The 20,627-nt window shown below is 28.8% G+C and overlaps 3 protein-coding genes across 3 annotated transcripts in view; 1 reads left to right on the top strand and 2 right to left on the bottom strand.

Moving 5' to 3' along the window:
• Positions 1-20,627, top strand: part of LOC125840407 (uncharacterized) — a 203,681-nt gene that overhangs the window by 21,226 nt on the left and 161,828 nt on the right. The gene's annotated exons all lie outside the window — the stretch shown is intronic.
• Positions 436-4,748, bottom strand: LOC125840296 (wall-associated receptor kinase-like 20). Its single transcript, XM_049519261.1, has 3 exons — positions 4,025-4,748; positions 2,084-2,140; positions 436-1,564 (listed from the first exon to the last, which is right to left on the bottom strand). The coding sequence occupies exons 1-3, from the start codon at positions 4,746-4,748 to the stop codon at positions 501-503; spliced, it is 1,845 nt and encodes a 614-aa protein (XP_049375218.1). The 3' UTR covers positions 436-500.
• On the bottom strand, positions 13,359-13,687 carry LOC125840467 (uncharacterized). The gene has a single exon (XM_049519461.1). The coding sequence runs from the start codon at positions 13,676-13,678 to the stop codon at positions 13,364-13,366; it is 315 nt and encodes a 104-aa protein (XP_049375418.1). The 5' UTR covers positions 13,679-13,687; the 3' UTR covers positions 13,359-13,363.

Genomic DNA, 20,627 nt, shown 5'->3' with positions numbered 1-20,627 from the left:
TCAAGTTTTTTTTTTTAGTCTAAATATTTCTTCGGTTATTTCATTTTAACAAATAATAACTCATCTGTTTGAAGTCTTTATTATCAAAACCTGCTGTGGGTAACTTAAACCTGTGATTTTTTTTTATAATCGAGGTGATCGGATCAACTTGCACACATTCGATTAATGTTATGAGGTATTTGTTATCTCCCACTAACACAATTACTTGATATTTATTTCCACCAAGATTCGGACAGATGAGAAGGACTCAGCTAGTATTCTTGTCTCTATTGAACTTCAAACCTCAAAACTCATGAATCTTAATCCAAGTCGTTGGTTTATCACTAGGCAACACCCTTGAGTGTTCATTAAAATTGAGAGCATTTCAGATTTAGATCAATACAAATATATAGAAGAAAATGATTCATGTTATGAATATGTAATAAAACAAAATTAGCTTGTAACAAAATCAAAGATGACACCATATTCTATTAATTAAACCAAAAATTACAATAATCCATCTAACTTTTTGAAGCCTGGCCACTAACAATACCAATAACATACTCAAGTTCATCAGATACTTCTTTCATTGATGGCCTATTTTGCCTCCTTTCATCTAAACAAGCTGAGGCTAAGTTCCCTACAGCCTTAATTGTCTCAATTTCCACTTTACTTGCCTCATCTTTAATAAAAGGGTCAATTACATCCATCAATTTTTCTCCATCCATGATCCTCTTCATGTACACTACCAAATTCACATCTTCCTCATCTCGATTGAAGTCGATCGCCTTTTTAGACGTCAAAAGTTCTAGAAGCACAACTCCAAAACTATAAACGTCGCTCCTATCTGTCAGTTGAAGGTTCAGATAGTATTCAGGATCGAGGTACCCCAATGTACCCTGAGCAGATGTGTTGATATGAGTGTTCTCACTTTCGCTCAGCTCGACTAATCTCGATAATCCAAAGTCTGAAACCTTAGCATCGAACTTATCGTCTAGTAAAATATTACTTGATTTAACATCGCGATGATAAATTGGTGGAACGGCCGACGAGTGTAGGTACGCGAGTCCGTCCGCGGTTTGTTGAGCGATCACTAGACGCCTCAACCAACTAAGTGGGGCCCGCTTGCGGAGACGGAACACATGGAGGTGTTCGAAAAGCGTACCATTAGGTACATACTCGTAAATTAAAAGAGGTAACTCGAGCTCGACACAACAACCGAGTAGTCTCACTAGACCACGATGGTTCACTTGGCACAAAATTCGAACTTCGTTAAGGACTTGTAACGTGCCCTTAGCGTTACCGGGTTTCGCTCTTTTAACTGCAACTATAGTACCATCATCTAAATTACCTTTAAATACTTCACCAAATCCACCAGTGCCTAAAAGATTTTCTTTGGCAAAATTATTTGTTGATTTTTTTATTTCTTTGCCAGAGAAAACTTTAGCTGATTTTCCACTTGTATTTGCACTTAATATTTCTTCTCTTTCTTTGACAAGTAACCTTATTGTTCTTCTTTTTATTAGGTAACGTCTGTGGACTAAAAATCCACCTAAGAGCATGAGAAGCACTGATATAACAGCAACTGAAAATAAAACAAAAAAATATATACATGTTAGCACTAATTATAATACACTCAAACTACAGCTTGTTCCGGTTCATGATGAACGTCTGAACACATGATAAAATGTTTCTAATTTCTAAGTATACACTTTTAATTCAAATTTTGAAAAAAAAATTGCTCGTGTTCTCGATAGTCCATTAGGTAAATAAGTTAATCAGTTAAAATATGTTATCTCTTTTGATTATATGTGTTAACCTCAATAAGCTATAAAACCTCCGGCGTGTTTCAGTTCAGACTTACGCGTATAATTAAAGGAGATGACATATTTTATGTTGTCAAATTAACTACCTAATAGGTATTTAAGAATACACACGAGTTTTTTTTTAAAAAAATGATTGTGACGTATCTAATAAAAATATTTTATTATTATATTCAGATGATTAATTGAAACAACTGATAGTCAAGTGAGGGAATAATTGGATAAGTGATTGAAGTAGATAAAAATAAGAAATAAAAAATATATTAACAAAAAAAGAGAACCTGCAATAAGAGGCGCTTTGTTCCTTCGAATTTTGCAAGCTGTGCCATGTCGACATTCTGTGTAAATTAAGAAACAAAAATTAGTCAAATTGACTTTAAATATTTTTTAATTCGTGTTTATCTATATAATTGATAATTTCTTAAACTGTTAATAAGTCAAATTTTAATTAAAATTTGATCACATCCAACTATGTAAATATGCTTATCATTTTATACATATTGTATTTATATTTAATTAAATACTACTATCATCTTTTAATATTTATATGATTTATCTTAATAATAATTAACTAGAAATAATATAATAAAATAATTATTTCATTTATTATTATTCTTAAATCTTCACTAGGCAGCCAGCCATGTAATGTAAATTAGATTGGGCAGGAAGCAAGGATACAAAATCTACTACAAATCCCTAAACAATAGCCAAAGAATTTTATACCATAGTTTTTCTTTAGAAAAAACTAAAGTACATAAACAAATTAAATGAACAACTAATTATTTAATTCCTTTCTTTTTGAAATCCAAATATATATATATATATATATATGTGTGTGTGTGTGTGTGTGTGTGTGTGTGTGTGTGTGTGGTCCACTTGAGAAATTTGTTTTGCTTCGAGTATTATATTTATTAATTAATCTACGTTGTCCAGAATTAATATATGGACCTATAACTAATTACAACATTAATTTTAAGTCTAGTCAAGAATGCTCAAACTTTGATTTTCATGAATGACATATATTTTCTCCATTATAATTTATGTGACATATTTTTTTTAATCTATCTTAATTCTCAAAAGGCATGTCACACTTTCTTTATCCTAAATAAGATTATTTTTAGTCACACAAATATCTATACATTATTTTAATTTACATCACAAGTTTCACTAACTTTTTCTTAAATATTTTTGGTCTAATTAAATTATGTCACATAAATTGCGATAGAGGGTGTATGTTTTACATTAGTTTTTTAAGTTAAATATATCTTAGTGTGTCTAGATAAAAATAAATAAATAGGAATATACATCGAAATCAGCAACATAATCTTGGTATATCAAGAAACAAATTCCATGTTCTATGCCCATAGGATCCCCTAACTTTAATTTTTGTAATGCTAGAACAGATTATTATTTTTTGGCCTAAGTTTTTGCCTTTTGAACATTTCCTTTATTTTTTTTTATCTTATCCTAAAAAGAAGAAAAATATATAAAGAAATTACGTGAATAAAAAAATATTTAATTTAATTACATATCACCTGATATGAGCTTAGTAGTAGCTAACATGACACTACATTATTTCCATTTTAGTCTACTTTAACTAACTAAAAAAAAGTGTATAAGTTAAATATATACCGCTATTTTATAAATTTATTATTATTATCAAGTCACTTCAAAGATACCTACGGATAAATCTTCTTAAAAGGTAAGATTTGTTATCTTCAAAATGAAAATAAATTGTATTATAGATACTACATGTAAATGTGAATTGATGGTGCAAATACTACATTTTAATGATGTATACATAACTTAAAACTTTCAAAAAGTAACACCTTCTTATGCTTATAAATAAATTGACTTTAATTTTCCATTTTATCCTTAGTAGCATAATATTATAACTATATTGTGACGCCCATGGTGGAGACCAGAGGGTAAGTCTTTCAAGAAGGAAAGAATGCACATTACACCTTAAACGAAACCCATATTAAAATAAAGAAGAAAGTTAGGGACTTTATAAAAATGAGTTGCGTCTTTTTAGTTAAAAATAAGTCAGACAATATTTAACAATTAAACCAGCCAACCAGAACTGTTACATGCACAAATATGAATGTATGTATACTAAAGATACGAAGTTTCAAAAGTGTATATTTTTATACTTCAAAATTTCGTATTCATTCAAACACGTTCACGTAACATAGAGAATATCAAGTATATATGAGATGAACTATACTTACTTTGACAATATCCTTGTGCATCCCAATAGTGTCCAGACTTGCAAAAACACCTCTTCTTTCCAACATTTTTAGGATCAACCAAACACCTAGAATATTTCAACACATCACAATCCACTTCTTTTTTACAAATAGGTGGATCTGGAATTTGCCACATTAATTCAAGTCCAGGTTGTGGCCATTTTTCAATTGCCAATGAACTATCCAATCCAACAAAACTTTGATATGCCATACACCCTTGTGAATGAACCCTAATCATATACTCATTTTGTGACCCTCCTGTCCTAAATGTACAACACAGACTTTGCTTCCTACAAGCAGCCCACTCTAACTTTTTTTCAACGTAAGGATGACACACACAACTCGATGAACAATTTATCGGTGCTTGCAAGTGCAACATATAGTCCGTGCAATTTAATAACAATATCGTGTTGCTAGCCGTGATGTTGAATGGGAGATTCGGGTCGAGTTGGATTCCCTCGGAGCGAAAATCGGACGATAGGCATGTGTTAGGGTATGGGGTAGGTGGTTTAATGACTAATCGTTGAATTTGTGGGGTAATGGATGAAATAACGTATGATGAATTTTTCATCGTATCGAACCATAGTGTACCTGCATTGCAACGTAATTTGTATAATGGATCGCCACAATTAGGCCCCGTGCTTAATGGGTAAGGCACGGGGTTTTTGCCACAATTGTCACAAATAAGTTTATTCATCGTTGCGATCTTGTATGAAAGTGTATAATTTATCATCGTAACGAAAAATATGATTAGAAGTAATGTTTTTTTCTCCATTGAAGTGGTAGTGAAAATGGAAGAATTATGTGAAAATTATTGATGGTTCTATGGAGTTTTTATTGATGGTGGTTGGCTAGATTTAACCTCGTACAACTTAATTAACTAGTGGGGAAAAGGAATTAATGTTTATTTATTTATTTTACTTTCTTTTAAAAAAAATATATTTTTATGTTTGTGAATATTATCAATATTTCGAAAACAAGACGGCCGACATACGTAAAAAGTACACAAGTTTGTTATTTTTTTGTAAATAACACAACAAAGGTCAGAAAGTTGTCAACTTGAAGTAATTTTTGTGTCTAGGTTTTCTACAAACGGGACAACGATTTCTGAGGAAGATTGGAGGATCAAAGAGTGATCATTAACACATATTTGCATCCATTTCAATTTACGTGACATAAAAAAAAATAGACATATGAACTAGTTAAAAGGGGATTCGACATCTATAATATATACATAAATTATTATTTTAATCATGTATTATAAATAGTAGAATTTTTCACCGAAATAAATTCAGATGAAGTATCCCTGACTACAAGGTGGCTCTGCCCCTGCGTGGCACTATGCAAAGACGTTGTTTGATTGAGCATAAAATTTAATAAATAAAGCTTAAATTATATGCATCGTCAATATATGAAAAGATTCATAATGCAAGTCATTGTCTGCTTGCAGCAAGTAATCGACCCGTCTTATATTCTAAGATTGCAAATCTCATATTTTAAGGAGTAGTTATCATTTGAATGACGTGATGGTCATGTGAACTTTTTGTTTACACTGACGATGTATATAACGTAAAGTCTAATAAAAATAAAGAATTTTCTTTAAGAAACTTGTATCTCAAAAAAATTAGGCAATTGTGAATATAAAATATTTAAATAAGAATTAAATCGAAGTTTAAATTATTTTCAATTATAAAAATATGTCTATTCTTTTAGAACAACTCAAAAAAATAATAATATGACAACTAAATCGAAACAAAAAGATTCAAGACAACATTGATACTTTCACATGCATGTAATCTACATATATAGTGGGGGTGATCTGTTATTCATACATGAACATCAAGGAGTTATCATAACCTTTTTATTTTATTTTATTTTTTTGAGATATTACAAATTAAAATCTGATATCATATCATGTCGAGAAATTGAAGGAAGGGATTTGGATAACCAATGTGAGGGAAATTATTAGAGAAATCAAGTTGATTTTCCATATATATATATATTATGTACACCTTTTTGGCTTACATGGAATTCAAATATCTCTCACACGTCTTAACTATTCTGAAATTTCTATCATAATATAGCGGTACTTATACCTTATCCATATAATATATATTGCCAGCTGGGAGTAATGCTTTATTTTGATATATACTGTTCAAATTTCGTATATATTACGAGTATATATATCTTTGGCTTACGAGTAATGCTTTATTTTGATTCTTAATGTATTTCACTCAATTGAAATGATTCTTAATGTGTAAAAAAAATGAACGTATACATTATTTAATGGGATGATGTAGTAAAATAATATTTTTATTTATTATTTTTTAAGAGATGTGTCAAGTCAAATTAGACTAAAAATAATAGAAAGTCAATTTATTCTGATCTGCTTAATTAATTTATTAATTCAACGTATTTTGATTCTTCAATCCTAATCGATATCCCTCTTAAACTCGTATCTATTATCAAGATCTTAAAATATGCAATAATTGAATCAACACATCATAGAAGCAAAAAGATGATTTTCTTTGTCCTGTAAATTAAGACAACATAATAAACCATCAAACACACACTAATAAATTACCCACATATAGTAATAATAATATACACTTTGAATTTTCACATAATAAGAACACATAAATGTAAGGTCCATTTGGGTTATCCCTACACTTATAACCTGTTTGGATTGACTTAAAAAAATTAATTCTTAAATCAAAAATAAAATAGTCAAAAAATGACTTTTAATTCAAAAAAATAAAAAGCAGGGGAGATTTATTTTTTATTTTTGACCTATTTTAAGTAATTTTAAACTTATTTTAAGTCATTAATCTTGACCTTGCCAAACATTTACTAACTTATTTTAAGTTATTTTTTATATTTGTCAAACACTTTCAGAAGTAAAAAACTGATTCAAGGGTAGGTTTGACCAACTTTTGAGGCCAATCCAAACACCTCTAGTTGCACTAAAGCTAAAAATCATTGAAAAATATAAAAATAATGAAACTGTTATAAAATAAAGACAAAATGCTAAAATCATAAGAAAGATGAGAAATAGTATGTGTAGTAATTTATGTCACTTACTCTTGCCCTTTTTTTGTTACAAGAATAGGGGTATATATAGTTGTATTACTTGTGCCCAAAGTGTAATACATGGATATCATCTTGCCATGTATACACTTTGGGAACCAAGTATATCAAATGGCTAATTAGTATACATTACATAGCATTTTGTGTGTGTATTAATCTTACACCACTAAACATATTAGTGTGGACATCCAATTTACAACACTCCCCTTGGATGTCCATGTCTTAATACATAATGGGCCTCGTTAAAGCCTTACTAGGAAAAATCCTATGGGAAAAATCTTAGGAAGGAAAAAGAGTACACATATCTTGTAAGTTGTAATACACATTGGTAGTTGCCTCATTAAAAACCTTACCAGGAAAATCCAGTGGGACAAAACCTTGGCTAAGGGAAAAAGATTGCAATGCGTATTATACTCCCCCTGATTAAAACATCACTTAACAACTTGAAGATGACGCAGTCCAATCTTATATCTCAACTTCTCAAATGTTGAAGTTGATAATGCCTTGGTGAATACGAAGTGTTGAACATCGGCTACATCCTTCTTTTGAAGATCATGAATAAGAAGAACTTTGGTGAAATATATTTTGCTCATTTGACTTGTTTGTAGCACTAGTCAAGTGACAGAGATTTCATGATAATAAAATTGATTGTCTTGTAGAATAATATGATATGACAATATTTCTACATGAATACTAATAGCTTTCTGGAGATCAAAACTTCATATAACCAAATGATTTCTTGCAGTTTCATAATCTATAAACCTTGACATGATTAGTTAGAATAAATAATTTATATCGATATTTGATTCACTCTAATATCTCCACCGATAAGAATGATGTTATATTTTGCATGCATATTAATAAAATTATTTACCATGAATAATAATAGAAGGATACATAAGTGCACCAATTGCACTATGACATGGTACTTTCTAACCATTTTAATGAGATCAAAATTGATCTTTATGTTATGCGATCTTACAATCATTGGGATACTATTCAATGAAATCACTTTGTAACCTTTTAAATCCTTCGGGGATTTTCATATAATATTTACTGTCTAGCTAGACATGATAACCATTCATTATGCGTATTCAAGTTTTTCACATATTGTCGGACTGAAAGAAACCTCATTGCATCCACCTTAGGAGAATACATCTCCATAAAATAATGTCAGAACTTTTGCGAAACTTTATTTTCAATTGTACAAGTTGTGCTTTATATTTTATAATTTTATTATCACACAATAATTCATTCATTTGTACCCCAGTGACATTATATCTTGGTATGTGGACAAAATAAGTCCAAAACATCACTTTTCCAAGTGAATAAAAAAATATACTTGAATTGTATTTTCTTTCTGTCAACTTTCGACATATTTAATATCAAGATCCTCATCACCATTTATAATTCTAAGCGCTATATTATATTAAAGATATCGTCGACGGTTTATTTGATATCGATTCAATCAGAGGCGAACCTAGGATTTGAAGAGTCTGGGTGAACCAATAATATTTTAGTATAAGCGAAGAAAAATTTTCAATGCTTAATGGACGCTTGACTTTGTAATAAAAAGAGTTGTTGACCAGGGTTGAACCTGGGTCTCAAGGAGGTATTTCCCCACTTCTACTAACAGACTAAAGGCAGTTCAATGTTCATTAAGGGTGCACTTTTTATTATATTTCTTTTTCTATCAATTTCTCAAGATATATATATATATATACACATGATTTTTTTCGAAGTTGACGGGTGCACGTGCACCCCCACCTTTACATGTGGGTCCGCCCCTGATTCTAATTAGACATAACTTATCAAACTTTCTTTATTTTCCATCATTTTCAGGTACTTGAACCTTTGCCAAGGTTTTATGAAGTGTCATGGTGCTATTTCTAAAGCACTTGCCTCATCATTATGACCATCTTGATCATTTGCTCCTCTTCTTTTTCTTCTTCCAGATATTTTATCTTTCTAATTGAATTATCTATTACGCTTCAGGCGTACCATAAATTATGTCCTTCAAAGATTTTTCTTTGGAGCATTTATAACTGGATTATAACATAGGGTCAGTGAATGTGTCTGACAATTGATTTAAATTATTTTTTCAACGAGGATCATACCAATACCAAAAATAATTCATTATGTATAAATTATTTTCCAGTTGCTTATCATTCCTCCCCCTAATGTTAGAGAATCTAACATTCGCCCAACCTTATTTGGGGAATCATCTTTGTGCATTGTGTAATGGTGGAGCAATGGAATTATATATCACATATTTAAATTTTTAGATAAGAATTATTTGGTTCCTGACCCTGAACCAATTGTGATAGGGGAACCTTGTTGGCTTGATACGTACAAGTGTTGCTACGCTTTAAATAACACATCTTATACCAAATTCCTTTGGGGAGTTTTGTTCTCATAACCAATGGTTTAGTTATAATTGGAGGCATATAATTTCTGCTTAAACCACTTGGATATTAACCAACATCATCACTATAATTTTAGAATTTGAAATGTGCTCTTGATTTAAATTCAAGCAAACAACCTCTGCAAAAATCAAATTGCAAGTTGATGATAAAGTGCATGTGACCATAGCATAGATGCATCTATATAATAGTATATGGTTCACATGACAGGTGAACATGCCCATATTCACCTTTTTATATATTTCAAAATTTTGGGAGATACAATCTCAACCTTAGCTGGTACAGTGATAATTTTATCATGAGAACAAACAACGCAAGAGAATTCTTGAAGAATTTATTATTTCTTCAATATACATAACCACATGAATTCTCATTTATTTTCGTATTGTATTTGAACCGGGATGGTCATCAACCGATCATGTCAATTGATATTTATTTCAATAAACTTCTAGTTTATTTTGCATATGATTCCATCATCATACTCATATTTAGTTACCACAAAAAACATGAAAAAAGGGGCAATCTTTCACATAAATATTTATAACCCACTTTGATTATAGTAATATGAAGATCTTAAATCATTCCATAATTTATAGTCTCAATATTATTATTTTTTACTATTTCTTTGAAACTTAAAAAGTTTCATTCGAGACTTACTACAATTTCAATATCATGAGCAATTTTATTTCTTTGAGTAGTAACACAATAGCTCACCAAAGCTCACAATTGACATTTGATACTACCACATATTTCATAACATTGTTTTTGTGGTGAACATCTCTTTCAAGGAGAAATCTATATCATTATTGTCATGGTCAAAATCATTACAAGCAAAACTTGTTTCTTGATTTACTTTTATCATTAATATCTCCTCCCTTTTGTTTAATATTTGGCAAAATATTTTTGACGTACAGAGATACATATTCAATGACAATTTTTTGTGGTCAAGAATTATTTCTTCTTTTGTCATTTTGATAGTTCATAATAAAACGTATCACACTATTTGTGATGTACTAAAAGTACTTGACCAATGACCATTTGTACCAACATAAAATTTGTTTATTTCTCTCTAACCTCTCATAGAGGTGAGTTGTGATATTTATTAAATCATACATGAGCATGTCCGTATTTATAATTTTCATCATTTCTTGACACATTCATTTTCAAGAATGGTCCACTTTTCATGATACTTGCCACAAGTCACATTCTCTTCAAGGAATTGACCATAATCATATATACATGCTTCATAATTATTCCTTTCATTAGAAGTTCATTGTCATGCTTTGAAATTTATTATATTCATATGACATACCTCGACATCACCTTTGAAAGTCAAGTGTATCACCACTTTTTTATCCTTTTCTTTGATGGAGGATTTATAAAACTTATCAAATTATTAGGTCTCATATCAAACATGTTTCTAATGACCTTTCATACCATTTTGATGACATTCATATTTTGAAGGACTATTTGGAAAAATTACAGTGTTCTTTATTTTTACCACAATGATGACTATTATTAATTTGTCTTTTGTCACACCCACATTCATTATACAGTCTCAATAGTCATCTTTTAGGCTTATCATGTACTGCTACCACATTCATTTTTGAGAATGGAGCAAAATCATGTGTTTCATAATTTTCATCAAGAGCACGTTAGTTTGCTCAGTCATCATTATGTCATCACTATGGTGCATTAGGACTTAAATCCAACATCTTACCCTCTTGATTCGATGAAACTTGAATTCATCATTTTACCCTTAACCAATGAGGTAATAAGTCAAGGTGTAACATGATTCACTCATAATCCTTTAAAAGAATATTATGTTCACTTATAGAAACAAAATAAATTTGCTCTTTTATACTTCAATTCTCTTCTCTCTTTTGAAACAAAATTGTTAGAATTACATAAATCAAAGTTTAAAAATTGTTAGAGCCAAACAAATTAATGTATTCAATCTCTTTATATAACACATGCAATACAGTAAGTTATTAATATATAAAACATTCAATGTAAAAGTTGAAACAAAGGCTTAAAATAATTTCTTCATATTCTAGTAGAAATAATACTAAGACAAATTATTTTCAAGTTATATATAGTCCCTCCCTTTTTTCGCAGTAGTACAATTCCTTTACAAGAAGGGAGTAGAGTTGTTTTAATATTTGCAACTTTCCTTCAGTAACCCACATCACCTTTATAAGGAAAAATAATATAGGATTTTCAAAACGGAGAATATGCAATTAGATCTCAACAGACATAAGAATTGAACAATAATATCATTCTTTTTGTAAATTAAGAAGCCTTTCCACCAATTTATTGATAAGTATATGACTTAATATGAATCTTATGTAAGGCACCTATTAATTGCATGCATTATAAATATATTGATGATAAAAATCAAATCCTTTCGATCTTTGGTTCTAAAGAAAGTAATTACTTCATAGCAAAAATCAAATTCAAACTTGACTTACCTTGACTCTCATATTACAATTTTTTTTGTATAAATAAATATATAAAAGCCACGATAAATTATCCATGGTGGCAAATTGCAATATCAAGATCTTCAAGAATCATACTCTATTATCACAAGAACAAGAAACAATCCAACAACTTGATTAAATTCTTAAAACTCATAGTATATATTATTGGCCTTTTTAACTTAAAGAATAATGTTAAAGAACTTACTAGCAATGATTCAATTAGTCCAATAATTTAATCTCACCTAAAAAAATATAGCCGATTAAAAGTAACTATAGATTCATCAAAAAAAGATCAGGAACAAATGAATTTTAGGGAAGAATATAAGAGAATGGAATCAATATGAGATTATATCAAACATATTACTTTTAATCACCCAAATCAATAAATTTTATAAACTACTCAATAATGATATCTTATTTTTTTTCTTAGTGAAGAAATTAAATTAAAAAAACCTTTGGAGTAAGAGATCAACATGTGATTAGAAGTTCGTGCTAATAACGTGTTATAAAATAAAGACAAAATACTAAAATCATAAGAAAGATGAAAAATAGTATGTGTAGTAATTTATGTCACTTACTCTTGCCCTTTTTTTTTTACAAGAATAGGGGTATATATAGTTGTATTACTTGTGCCCAAAGTGTAATACATGGATATCATCTTGCCATGTATATATTTGGGAACCAAGTATATCAAATGGCTAATTAATATACACCACATAGCATTTATTAGTGTGGACATCCAATTTACAGCAGAAACACATTTTTCCACACTCTTTCCATCTGTTACTAACATCAAATTTACAAGTTATGGTGGCTTCGTTTCAATTTATTTATGGTACTATTTTTTCTAGTCTACTTAAAGAAGTAATTTTTTATTTTTGGCATTTTCTTAATTTTAATTTTTGATATATTAAATTTAAAATGATAAGATTCAAATCTTAAGAGTAAATTTCATGACAAACAAATATTTAAAAATAAATCTTTAGAATATATGATCAAACACTAGTTTCAACTCGTATTTAATTAGACTCAAGAACTTAACATATCCAATACTTGAAATTTGAATCAAACAATTAGAGAGAAAAGGATGAAATAAAATGAATATTTGCTTCTTAACAAAGTAGTAATATACAATTTGATTTTTCACATAAGAACACATAAATTGTAAGGTCCCTTTCGGGTTATCCTTTACACTTTACTTTCACCAAACTAAAAAAAAAAAAAAAAAAACTAACACACCTTTTTTCACACATTTTCCATTTTTCTTTAAATTAAAAATACCCACCATAAATTTTGACCTTTTTTCCAAAATAATATGTAATTTATCTGTTTACAGCACGAGTAGAAATCCAGTGACACCTCGCCGTCGGTGATCCACCGGAAACCATTGATCTCTTACCGGCGGCGACTGATGAAGAAGAAGCTGACGACGAATTCATCGAAAACTCATTATCCGGTGACCCGAATAACTGTATATCCGAAGAATTCTCAAACCGACCCGACCCGCCTGGAAGTCTCATGTAAGAACCCAATAACGGCGAATCATTATTCATCCATCTTGGTGAACCAGTAGCAATTTGGCCTCCATTTTTGTAATCCATTATTGCTTTGTAAACAAATGGAATTAATCCTTCCATTTTTTTTAAAAAAAATATTGGATTTTTTTTTAAATTTTGGTAGTTCAGTTTTATTTATTTTTGGTAATTTGGAGAATTTTGGAAAGGGAAGAGGGGTTTTTAAAAGAAGAGGAGGGTGACGTGGCGTAGTGGTTAGAGTCCAGCTGTCAATTCTTAGTCAAGCTGACAATCAAGCACGATTTTAAAAAAAAAAACGCGAGGCACGATCAGTAAGGTAAATAAACCAACGAGAGCGGTAAGTACTCCTTCATTCTTTACTAATAGGTTTTGGTATCGAGTTTTTTTGAGTACGAAATCGCCTTTATTAGAAAGTGTTTTATCCTATTATGAATTTTTTGACGCAAATTCAAATTTAATTGGGCTTCAATGTGGGGTGGAAAACCAAAAAAAAAAAGTAAGGTAAATAATATGAAAAAGTTAAGGTCCTATATTTATTGAAGTAATAACTTTTTCAAAAAAAATTATAAGTAGTATTTAATAATAATTTGAGAATTTTTGTTTTTATTTATAATAGATACGCATATATATTTATTATTCGAATAGATATAGGTGGATAGAAATATTGTGTATGTGTGGAGTAGGGGTGTGCAAAAACCGATTTAACCAATAAACCGAACCGAAAAAAACACTATTGGTTTATTGATATTGGGTTATTGGGCTAACGGTTTTTAAACGGTTTTGCAAATTTTTTTATTGGGTTATTGGTTCGGTTTTCGGTTTTATAATTTTTGTTAATGGTTAAACCGATAACCCAATAAGACTATACTAAATTTACTAGTCTTATTGTTAATGGTTAAACGATTGTTACTTTCACACTTTTTGTTAATGGTTAAACGATTATTACTTTCACACTTTTTCCTTTGAATGTGTCTAGTGTCTAAACTTGCAAGAAAAATGATTGTTACTTTTATGATTATTACTTTCATGCCAAATGCTGGAGAAATCATATGGTTTATTTGAAAATTTTCTTATAGTGTATATAATATATATGAGTATTTTCTTATTGGTTAAACCGAAAACCGAACCGTTAAGTACCATAAACCGATTAACCAAAAACCGATAAGAAATATGTTATTGGTTTGGTTATCGGTTTGAAGTATTTACAAACCGAAAACCGATAAACCGAACCAATAACACCTAAAACCGAACCGAACCGACCGATGCGCACCCCTAGACTGTGGTGTGGAGATATTAAGCGTGTAAATACGATGTATCTCAGTATATATATATGTGTGTGTGGAGATATACTTCACTCAAAGCGATCTCACTTTCATTGTTACCATTTTCCTTTTATCACTACTTTCTTTATTTTTGTTAGTATAAGATTGTTAACCCTCAACCGTTATTACAATATTACTGCTAATGGATTTGAATTTAAATATCGTGTACCTGAATTTTCTTTAACATTAGAAAGTTGATTTGGAGTACTTTTGATATCATTATTGATAATTATTTGTGAAGAATAATTGGTAGGGGAATAATTTCGATGATGAGAATTTAATTTGATGGTATAATTATCAATTATGTAAGTTTTAAGTAAGATGATTGAAAATTCCAAGATAGAGAAAAACATTGTGTTAGAAAATTCTAAGCACTGAAGAAACGATCGTGTTGCTACCAAAAGAGGGACTCTCTAAATTATTCCACAGAGTTCAGAGACAATTCTGATCATTTTTTTCTTATAAAAAGATTTGTGTAGAAAAAATTTCATCGCTAATAAATAAGAATGTATCTAGATTAATAATAAGAGTAAATATGCGCCAACTTATTAATGATGAGTAAACTTGAACTATTTCGCAAAACAATGACAAATTCAAATATTTTCCCTACATTCATTAGCGAGTTACTAGTGTGTATTCTAATTAATTAAATCAACAAAATATATAATAAATAATATATTAGCTAAAATAAAATAAATATTAAAAGAAAGATAGAAGAGAGAGATTTTCCAAGTAATAAAACATTGAATAAAAAATTTCAAATGAAAGCTACTTCCAAACTAATTAACTTTATCCAAAAATTTAGTTATGTTGTAATCGTAGACTACCCTATTTTTTAATTATTACCATGGTATTTAATAATTAGTTTAATTACGTGAGGACACACTTAAGAACTAACGTAAATTATCTTGTTTTAAATTAATCAAGTAGGACCTACTTTAAATTTATACCATCGCTTATAATTGACATCTTTAAAGTAAGTTATACATCATCACTTAAATAAATCGTGTAAGGCACATAGTATAATTTTCCCAATCTATCACTTCTCACCAAATCTCACTTTATTATTCCTCTTAACACATTTTATAAGTAAGAGATATATAAATAAAATAACATAATATCATAAATAGAATATAGAGAGGGCGGTGTATATCAGGAGTTGAGCCAGGTAGGATTGAGAAGGAACCTTCTTCAGCAGAAATCACATTGTTTATATATAGTTAAAATTATTTTTTATGTATATATGGTAGATGTTAAATTTTCTTTGACTTCTTCATGAGTTCATTTCTTCATATTTGAAAAATATTAGTGAATTTTTTTAGATCGACATTGTGTGTACGCAATCTTACTACTACATTTTCTGACACACCTGATCAGCTCAAATAAAACATATTAAAAAATAAGTAAGATAAACATATAATAAAGAAATCCATACTAAAAACAATGGGGATAAAAACAACAGTAACGAATAAATGAATAATATAAACCAAAATTACTACTAATATAATAACTAAACCTAATCTGAATTAATTCCATTATTTTATTAATCCTTAAACTAATAGCCATGACTTCTTTTACTCGCTTCCAACTTCCATTGGCCTGTAATAATATTATTATTTATGTGGTAGTTATCATTCTAGTTTAAAATAATATTCCTCTCAATTTTATTTTATTTTTTTCAAATGTTTGAAATACTGTTTATTGGTCACTTTGACTCTATTTTCAAAAAATAATTATTTTCATTTAATTTTAAATTTTATCGATGAAATTTCAAGATAATATTATGAACCGTGAAAATTTGAAACTCCATAGCGATGCTTATTTTTATTGAGCAACTTTCACATACAGCAAACATAAAAATCAAATTTATATGCTATAGCTATAGTTTGAATAATATAATTTGATGGCTCCTCTTCAGATTTGTATAATTTCGCTAGCAGATCATTTGTATAAATTGATGTCAACCTCTCGTTTGTATAAATCGTTGGTAGCCTCTTAATTCAATTTTATGTATTTGTATATCTGCATAAAATTTGAATTTGTATACAATTGAATCGAAATTAAACGTTTGTATATCAAATGTCTCTCTCTCTCTCACTTTAGACAAACATAAATTATACATTGTATTTTGTATAATATGTGTTTGTATAAAGAGAAAAAGAGAGAAAGGCAAAAGAGAACTGGGCAGGGGAATATTTGTATTGTATAATTATTAGTGTATAGGACGAAGATATATGTATTCGCATGTGTATATACAATTTTCTCTCACTTTATACAAACAGAAACGCAATTTATACATTTCTGTTTGTATAAAGTGAGAGAGGCGAGGGAGAGACTGGCGAGCGAGAGGGGAGAGTGGCGAGCGAGAATTTCAGGGAGAGAGGCGGCTGGCAACAGTTTGCTACGGCGCACAATTAAATCAAATTGTGGTTATAGAATTTAATTTGAATTAATAGTTTGCCATTATATACAATTTTCCCTTTTTTTTTTTAATTACAAGAGTTGAAAACTTTGCGCTATTGACCCTCCATTTTTTTAAGTTATACAAAAAAGTGAGTTATTAATTTTGATAGTGGAAAATGAGTATATACGTGCCACATATGTGTATACAAGTTTTATAAAATAACATGAAATATTGAATATTGGTTAGTTGAAATGTAGCTTTTGATTACTTGGTGTCAACCATATCTTTATGAAATATTGATATATGATGATTGTATTGGAAGATTTCAAAAAGTGATAATACTTGCTGCCATTTTCATTAGAGCATATAACAGCTTAACCACAGCTTTACAAGCAATATTATTTTTTGCTATCTTTTTTCTTATTTAGGCTTTTTGAGAATGGAATCAACAAATGTGGAATTATAAAATTAAAAAAAATTGTTTGGCTTGAAGAGGAAATTTTCTAGACAAAGAGTTGTCACCTAATGACTCATAGATAGATCCATATTGACAAATTGGATGTTCTTGATTGAGCAAAGATGCAAATATAATGCTCAGCTTTACAATTTAGAGCAGATTATCTCTCGTAAAAGAAAATAGTATATATATGCATATAACACATAGTGCATATATATCATCGTCATCTAATAAATGTCGTATATTTACCTTTTTCGTTAACAGACTAATTTTTTTATTTAAAAAAATCTTTAAATTGATTTTTAAATTCTTTAAAAAGATCACCTTAATTATCAATTTTTTACTCACTCAAACCCAATCCATATTAAGAAAATCATAATCTCTCTTCTATTCAGACCTGATACAAATTCATTTTATGATTCTTCATTTGGATCGGGTCTAAAGGTGTAAAAAAGGGTGAAATATAAAAAAATTCAAGTCACGTGACATTTTTGAAATTAAAAACTTATTATTATATTTTTTTCAATTAAGTAAATATATATTAATGAAAAAGGTAAATATACATCATTTATTAGATGATAGGGTATATATGCATTATAATTTTTTTAGTAAAGAGTATATTCGCTCTAAATCGCAAAGTTAAAAGGGATATATTTGCCCCTTTTCCCTTCTTGATTTAGTTACGCTTGCTTTTTTATTTTTCTTTTATAGCAAAGAGGATGAATGTTTTTTTTATATATAAATATAAAAAACACTAAGAAATTTGATTCATAGTATCTTCAAGGAATAAAATTATTCCTATCTTGAAAATAATATAAAAAGTGAAATAATTTTCTAGTAAAATGTGTACTTTTTTGCATTGTGCTATGCACATATTTAAAAAGTATAGTCGCTTACACTGTACGTTAATCAAATTTCTTAATCCTTATTAGTGATTTGATTAAGCATAGACAAGATTAATTATTTTTTAAGGGATTGGGATAAATGTTGTATTAGCCTAGTGCTTAGTGATTAATGACATCACATACGTTTAACAAAGTTATCTATGTGTGTTAAGATGCTAAACGTCTAGAAATTTGAAAATTTAAGAGCCCAAAACATTGGTAATTTACTCCCTTTTGTCTCAATTATATTTCGTTTTAGAAATCAAAGATAATTTTTTTAATTTTTTTATCTTTAGTACTCCTATAAACACCTCAATTATGGAGTGCTAACACATAAATAGAATAAATATTCAATGAAGAAAAATTATATCCTAAGACATATATAAGAATAAAATAGTTCAAAACCTACTAATTAAATGCTTTCCGTTCCGTATCAGTTGTCCCTATTAATACTTATCCATTTACAAAACAAGATAGGTTTATTTATTTTTTCTCATTTTACATTTACAATTAATTATTTTCTGAAAGTGTAAATAAATTTGTAAAGTTTCAAAAAAAAAATCTTTAGGTTAAATTAGTAAAACTATCCTTATCATTTATGATTTCTTAAAGAACGTAGAAAAAAAAAAGTGGACAACTAATATAAAATAGATGAAATATTTTTTTAATAGTGTATAAATTAAAAGAGAAACATAACAAATAATTTGAGACCGAACAATTTAACATCCTCTGAAGTGCAATTGGACGTGTTACATTCTTACAAGGAATGAAGGAATGGTTAAGTAGTCGATTAGTGGATGAGAAGTCTCTTTATTTTTCCAAATTACAATTGTCGACAAGTAGATGTGAAGTATCTTTAATTTTCTGAATTATATACATATATAAGGAGGTTGATATAATTTTATAATTTGAACTACTATTTTACCTCATTAATTATTACTATTTCAACGACTTCATCAACAATAATTGATAAATAGATATGACAGTATCGTAAAAACTTATCCACACGAAATTATTTACAAAATCAGTAATATATACTTGACAATATTATTTTTACATAAATTTAATACTAACCTGAAGAATAATACGAAGATCGATAGGAAAAACAAGTAAATGATATACCGAATCAATTATGAAATACTTTTTCTTGATCGAAGCAAGTTTGGTGGCCCATGATCGCTGTATAGATAAAAAATCTTTAACTTCAATTGACCTTTAACTTGTTTCTTGATATGTTGAAATACTTTTTTGATATGACATTTTTAGGAATGTATTCTTTTAACGTGTGATGTATCAAAATTTCTTTTACTCAACTATGATTAATTTAACTAGATTCTCATTTTATTATTTACTTTAATCACTTAAAAAAAGATTATTGCCATATATGTGTCATCATAAGAAAAAATTATGTCATTTCCTATAAATGATTTCCCTTAACATCAAATTCTTTCTTGCTACAAAATTGAATGGTAATTACTAAAACAACTACTAAATGGAAAAAGTTTCAAACAGATAGCACTATAATATATAAAGTTCAATTTTGACCAAATTATTTCCAATTTTTGCACTATTATAAGGTCTCCTCCCATTCATTAATTAGTTTCTTAAAAGTGAGAAAAAAAGGAATCTTAGTTGCTTGTTAGACCATGATTTCAGAGATAATCCATTTTTTGTCGACTCTCTTTGAGATGAAGTCATTACTTGCATCACCAATTACTAACATATATCTTATTTTATTTTTTTATAATTTGCACATTTTTTTTAATGATTCACACTTCATTTTTTGTTATTTCTTGCAAAATAATGACATCACTCCTTTTGTTAAATAAAAAGGACAGAGTACAAATCATAAAAATATAACTAGGAGATGGTGCAAAAGGCAACAGACTCCCAATTACTCTAATATTTGTTATATACTTCTATAGATATAACATGAGAAATTTGTTGACTTTATAATATTTGTTATATCGAATATGTAAATTTT

This window comes from Solanum verrucosum, unplaced genomic scaffold, assembly GCF_900185275.1.
Source record: "Solanum verrucosum unplaced genomic scaffold, falcon-dt-bn FXZP01000137.1, whole genome shotgun sequence".
In the NCBI taxonomy this organism is placed as follows: domain Eukaryota; kingdom Viridiplantae; phylum Streptophyta; class Magnoliopsida; order Solanales; family Solanaceae; genus Solanum; species Solanum verrucosum.
The sequence above is the reverse complement of the archived record's forward strand: the minus strand, read 5'-3'. Positions and strand labels throughout refer to the sequence as shown.